This window comes from Arachis duranensis, chromosome 6 (assembly GCF_000817695.3).
Source record: "Arachis duranensis cultivar V14167 chromosome 6, aradu.V14167.gnm2.J7QH, whole genome shotgun sequence".
NCBI lineage: Eukaryota > Viridiplantae > Streptophyta > Magnoliopsida > Fabales > Fabaceae > Arachis > Arachis duranensis.
The window spans coordinates 5,521,264-5,527,673 of NC_029777.3; the positions used below are offsets into that span (position 1 = coordinate 5,521,264).

At 33.9% G+C, this 6,410-nt stretch overlaps 1 protein-coding gene across 2 annotated transcripts; it reads right to left on the reverse strand.

The window, feature by feature from the left end:
- Positions 1-1,724: 1,724 nt before the first annotated feature.
- On the reverse strand, positions 1,725-5,191 carry LOC107492205 (probable protein phosphatase 2C 34). Of its 2 annotated transcripts, none has more exons than XM_052263360.1 (6): positions 4,923-5,191; positions 3,605-3,893; positions 3,182-3,490; positions 2,980-3,097; positions 2,662-2,885; positions 1,725-2,070 (listed from the first exon to the last, which is right to left on the reverse strand). In XM_052263360.1, the coding sequence occupies exons 2-6, from the start codon at positions 3,836-3,838 to the stop codon at positions 1,858-1,860; spliced, it is 1,098 nt and encodes a 365-aa protein (XP_052119320.1). In that variant the 5' UTR covers positions 3,839-3,893; positions 4,923-5,191; the 3' UTR covers positions 1,725-1,857. The 2 variants fall into 2 exon arrangements, with proteins under 2 accessions (XP_052119320.1, XP_015968685.1); XM_016113199.3 differs by having other exon boundaries at positions 4,946-5,190.
- Positions 5,192-6,410: the final 1,219 nt, after the last annotated feature.

Consider the following 6,410-nt stretch of genomic DNA (forward strand, 5'->3'; position numbering starts at 1 on the left):
TCACAGGCAACCATACTTCTTGTGTTGGCCCAAAAAGCAATCTTAATTGACTGATCAACCTCAAGTTCAAGCTCAAAATTTTTTTTTTGATTTTTTTCTTTCATTCTTAATAAGTATTTTCCAAATTCTTTTGCATAATCTAATTTCAAAACATTCCGCACTTTTCTCGTGATGTAATTTCTCACATCTTTTTTAATAAAACTTAATTCATGATAACTCCCTGCTGCTGCGACAAATGATTGGTATGTTTTGCTTGGTCTAATTCTGGCTTTCTTGTTATTCTCTATTGTAGTCGTACAGACATGCTTAATTTCCTGTGTTGTTTAAGCATCTCTGCTTGATTTGGATAGCACGGATGTGAATGATGCAACATAACCTTCGAAATGATCCAAACACCAACGTTCTTCAATATATGTATATAAATTCTTGTAAGACAATTTAATCCAACTGAGAGATTTGTCTTCTCAAGTGGAGTTATATTCAATTTCCATTTTTTGTATCTGATACATGTAATTAGTTAGTTCTTAATTTCATTTTCCTTCTTATTTGTGCTCCAATTTTCGTAGAAAAACCTGCAAGTTTAAAATAATCTTTGTAGAATTTTTCAGCTTCTTCAAGCGTGTTAAAAGTTATCTCAACCTTTGGAACAAATTGGTCATCAACATTGAAAATACATCAAAACCAGTCCAAAATAAACCATATTAGAAATGAAAATACACCAAAACTGGAAATGAAATAGATTTATCAAAATTATAAAATCAGATTCAGAACTTGTATATTACATTCAAATTCAAACTATCAACTATGCACAATAACTTTCACAAACAAAAACAAAATGATTCAAATATAGAATAATAAACTACTAACAAAACAATAACAAATTCATCACAATAATAATTCAGATTCAGAATTCGTACATTACATTCAATTCAAACTATCAACCGTGAACAACAATTTTCACAAACAAAAACAACATTATTCACCTACAGAATCATAAACTACTAACGAACAACATTAACTAGAATCGAACCACACCTTAGCCATTTGATTCGATTCAAAATAATAATCCACTTCGCTCTGGTTCAATTGACAGTCTGAATTTGAATCATTCATTATCTTCAATAACGAAATAACTATTCAAACTTGATTTCACAGCTTGATTTAAAAAATTTTGATCCAAATTTTCAAAGCAGATAAAAGAGCATTGACCTTGATCAAAGAAAACGCAAAGAACGAAGAGAACATAGAGAAGGAAGAGGAAAGCAAAAAACGCAGAGATGGAACAGAACGTAGAGACGCAGCAAACGCTGAGAAAAATCGAAAAAAAAAAACGAAATCTGCATGAAAAATGTAGTTATATATTCGCGTGTTGAGTCAAAAATTTGTTAGAGATAATGGCACGTGGAGGTGAATTAGGCAAAACTACTTGTTTGTTTAAATGAGTTGTATGTAGAGATTAATTGTTTTCTTTAAATGTCTAGTTTATTTGCTAGCGATCGACTTTTAAATGCAACTCAGATCCGCGATAGTTTAGTGACTTAGTCTTTAGTTTGTCGGGTTAAAAAATACCAAAAAAAATTCTAGTTTCCTCTGTCGACCCCCAATTTACCAAAATTCAACTTTGGGACTAAAAAATTGGTTTGAACTTGGCTCCTTTCTCCATGAGAAGGAACCAACTAAGAAGCAAGTTGCAAGAAACAACCTAAACAAGTAAGCGTATTAGGTTGACAAAAATGGGACGAATCAGAACCACATAATTGATATACACAATTTCCTTGATCAAATATTCTACCTTAATGTGAACGAAGGTTACATGAATCCCCCTCCAAAATGGCTTTGCACATTTTAAATGATAATCTATTTTAGAGTGGCAAGTGAGGTAACTTGGTGAGGTGAAGAAGAAGAATGGAAGAAGAGACAAATAGCTGAAATGTCATCCATGGCTATCCCCCGCCTCTTGCGCTTCCATGCGTGCGCCGCGCACTCCACCAATCGCTTCGCCGACTTTGATTTCTCCGCTGTTGATGATACAATGTCCACTGCTTCTTCATTGGAGATCACATCCCAAACCTACATCATCACAAACACCAATCAATCAACATGTCTTTTATAATTTGATGTTGATATTATTGCTTACTAGTTCAATAACAATATGTTCTAAGGTGCTATAGAACCAAGTTTCTTTTCTTTCTCAATTCCACCATATCTTTTATATAAATAAAGTGATGGACCTGTCAAACAACAACATAACTGTTGGGTCAACCGTTGAGAACTCTCAACTACTGGGAAGATTTTGAGGAGGAATCAAATGAGATAACATAAGATGAGAAGACACTACATCCAACAATAACTGATCAAGTCTCGTTCTTCCTTGTATCAATAGAATCCATGCTTTCCAAATTTTATAACAAAAAATTCGACTAATCTGCCCTGACCTCACCAAAGTTCTTAAAGAAATAGAGATTTTTAAATGTTCCCTCACGCAACAGTCTCTTTTGGATTTGAATAAATTTTGTATATTATTTAAAAAAAAAATCAACTAGACACCTATGGATTACATGATTAGAAATTATTCATTCCAAAAACTTAAACGGATCGTAAGAGACATGTAAATGGTTATATCAGTAACAAATATTAACATGGAAGGAGAAGATTGCATACCCCATCAGTGGCTAGCACAACAAACTGGTCTTTGGTGCTTATATGTCTGTGTGTGACCTCAGGTACTGATATAATACCATAATCTTTGATGCAGTAATCACCAAAAGCCCTCGACATGGCGAGTCCCGGCGAGTCCTCGTCCGGCAGCCACACCCTATGCACCCCTGGTTCATCATGTAAGCAGAACACCCTCCCCTGGCACTGCAATATTCTCTCTGCCTCCTCTGCAAAAATCATGATCAAATCTTGATAAAAATAACATTGGACAATAACAGAATGATTCATTGAAGAACACTTTAAGCTTGAAACAACACTAACGGGGCAAATTGGGCTTGAAATCAACTGTTAATTGAACTGGAACCAAACTTCCATCATCTGATGATGTAGCTAACACAGCACGGGAATCACCTACATTTGCTATAACGATGAGTTCACCCTGCCAATTACACTTTGCAACAACTATGAGTTTTCATTCTTCAAAACAACTCAACAATTGAAAGCTTTTTTATTTAGTTTTGACCTGTCTAACAACTGAAAGAGCAGTGGTTCCACTGTAAAAGGAGTCGATCTTGCGGTAGCGAAAGAGTTCTTGATCAATGGCAGCACAAGTCTTCAAGTAAGAGTGCTTCCATATGTTGAAACGGTTCTGCTTCTTCTCTTGCTCAACATCAATCTCAGGATCAAGAGGAGATTGTGCAAGTGCCTCCTGCCAATTGCATAGCAAAGATGATGGCATTGTCTCTCTCACTTTCTTTGCCACAAAGTGACCCCATGGCCCATGCCCATCAAATATCCCACAGAATATCATGTCCTCTTGGCACCCATATTCCTATAATCAATCATCAGCACAATCTATTAGCAAAGTTGCAAAATTTATTAGACCCCATGAATATGCAACAAGAACAGGAGTGAGATTGTGCATAACTGCATATATAATATATACCTCCCAGACTACACAGCAATCTTGGTTCACACCTTTCTGGCCTTTCTTGGAAAAGATTGAGGCATAGTTCTTTGAACCATCAACATTGACAGTGCCGGAACTGCATAGAATCAAGTCATTTTTCTTGGCTTCCCTTGCCATAGCTTCAGCAGCATCTCTACCGACACATCTGCCAGAACTTTTTCCCTTCTTCCACCTCGCCAAACCATTCAACATAGAAGATAAATGCCCCATCACCTCTCAAATGTGTGCTTCTCCCTCTCTTATGTGTTGTATACAGTATTAGAATCTGTGCATTCAAAACGTACAATGGTTATGGCTTACATATATACTAATATACACAACAGTGCTGAAGTAGTAGACTAGTAGCTGGTATAACTCTTAAACAGAACAGCACATAGAAAAGGAAAGAACTTTCTTGGTTTTTTATTTGCTTTATGTTGAAATAAAAATAGAAAGAGGAAACAAGTTGGGAGAGAATCCGTGACTGAAGAAAAGACAAGGTGTGAGCCAGAATGCTCAGAATTTAATATCCATGGGGTGGAAAAAAATAAGCTAAATCCAGAAACATTCATTCCTACACTGAATTTCAGGAATACACTGTTCACAAGAAAGAAGATGAAATTACAAAAATACTCAGAGAAAAGAAACAGGGAAGCTCTTCTTAAAAAAATAAATAGTTGCCCATCATCTCCATTGATGGGTTCAAAGAGTGGTCCATTCAGGAAGAAACATATTCCCCTGGCTTTATTGGAATAACTAAAATAAAAATTGATTTCATTTTTCTTTGCATTGTCATAGGATGATTGGCTGTCATTTAAAAGAAATATATTAATGTTGTGTTGAACAACAGAACATTATAGAGGAAAAGTTAATTAAGGATATTAGATTCTGCATACGAGGACCTGAGAAGAACAAAATTTCCAAGAATATATATGACACAGAAAGTCAAAATCCATATATACTGGAACATGTCCAATCTCCCAACACCACTCTTCCAACCTTTTGAAATTCAAAGGTACCAAAACAGAACAGAATAGAATTAAATTCCACAATAAGTGAAAAAAAAAAAGAAGAAAAAAGTACAAAAAAGAAATATATATTGAAGAATTTGTCGACCACTACTTCCAGCTCAATTCATTTCATCAAAGACAGGACAGAAACATCTACAGAAGAAGAACAGTTTTGTTTATAAGGTCCTGATCCAAATTTGAAACACCCCATTATTGCTTTAAGATAATAAACACAGCTTCTGTGTCTCTCTATCCATATCCATGAAACAAAAAGAAGATAGTCGCTGAAAAAGAGAGCAACACACATGGATATGCAATAAGAGACCACCTTAGCTTAGAGTTCTTTTGGTGTGTGACAAGGGAAGGGAACTAGAAAGGGTGAATCTGAGGGAGGAAGTGTGATGGCCGGAACAAGAGGAGGGAATTCCGACAAGGATAGTAGCTGAAACTTTGAGAAAGAAGAAGAGGTGAGAACGGATCAGCATCCATCATTGTGTAGCTTTGTTTTGTTCGCTTCTTCTAGTCTCTAGCTTCTTCACCACCCTTTTTATCCACACCACATACACAAGAGACCCCAAAACTATAACAAAACACTCTTCTTTTTAAGTGCTACCTTTTTGTTTAAACACTGCGTTAATGCGAGATGCTTGTATATCGAACTATTTTTCTAAAGCAATTATTCTGGTTTTATCTAAGTTTAAATTTAGGAAAATTATAGGTAAACAATAAAAATACTAAACAATGTGAACAATAAAGATATCAGATGTTCATTTTATTAGGTGTACGAATGATTATTCTAATATTAAGATTTAGATGGATAATTTAGAGGTATAATATATTTTTATTTGATTGGTAGTTATCCATGTTGTTTAAGAAAGTCATTGATTATTTTACTTATTTAGCATAACCCTTAAATTTAAGCTAAAATAAAAAATCACAATGTACATATAAAATGAGACGATTGCTCACCTCAATTCTCTCTGGGGTTATAGTTGAGTTTATTTAACTTGTGTCTTAAGAATTAAGGTTAAGATGATAAATTAAATTTTTTTTAAAATATAAAAAATTTAAATTTTTAATGTATTTATTTTTTATCTATTAAATAAAAATATTTAAAATATTCTATTAATAATCATCTTATTAGGACACATATTAATTAAATCGCAGTTATATTTAAGTTTTTTGATTCAAAGAGGTATGTGGGTCTTTTTCCTTTTACTAAATATGGAACTCTATGAAACTATTCTCTTCCTGGCAAGTCATACAAGGTAAAAGTTTGTGACTATAAAAGGGTAAAAGTAAGATCCCACCAATTTCCTACATAGGATGAACTCAATTAGTCTAGTGAATTTGATCACAGTAACAGTTTTTTTCAAAAAAAAAAGGAAATTCAACGCATGGGTTGCTTCTTAAAAAATGATAGTCTTTAGATATGTTCATATCACAATATTGCCCTTCTTGATTTTTAGTTGGCATGATATTATTGCTATTATACAGTAAATAATATGCCAAAAGAATCTATGATGCATGCCAAACAAAAGAAGTTGTCCCCATGCAATGTATGTATGCATGTGTTCATTTACCCTATCAGCGTATTATTGAGTTGCCATGTTTTTTTTTTCCAATTTCCCCATATATATAGGATGATGGTTTTTCTTAATTTCTTTTTTAAATTCAAAAGTGATATTTTTATCTTTTCATTTCCAATAATGTAGATAGATATATGGGGTATGGGCACACAACAAAGGGAATCTTTCAGTTGAGTACAAACATGACCATTTTTAGGACACGTG

Excerpts from the sequence above, each read along its gene's own strand:
- LOC107492205 (XM_052263360.1), bottom strand. The coding sequence starts at position 3,838 with ATGGGGCATTTATCTTCTATGTTGAATGGTTTGGCGAGGTGGAAGAAG. Across the intron at positions 3,491-3,604 it reads ATTGCTGTGTAGTCTGGGAG|GAATATGGGTGCCAAGAGGA; the intron begins GTATATATTATA and ends GATTGATTATAG. Across the intron at positions 3,098-3,181 it reads CTCTTTCAGTTGTTAGACAG|GGTGAACTCATCGTTATAGC; the intron begins GTCAAAACTAAA and ends TGTAATTGGCAG.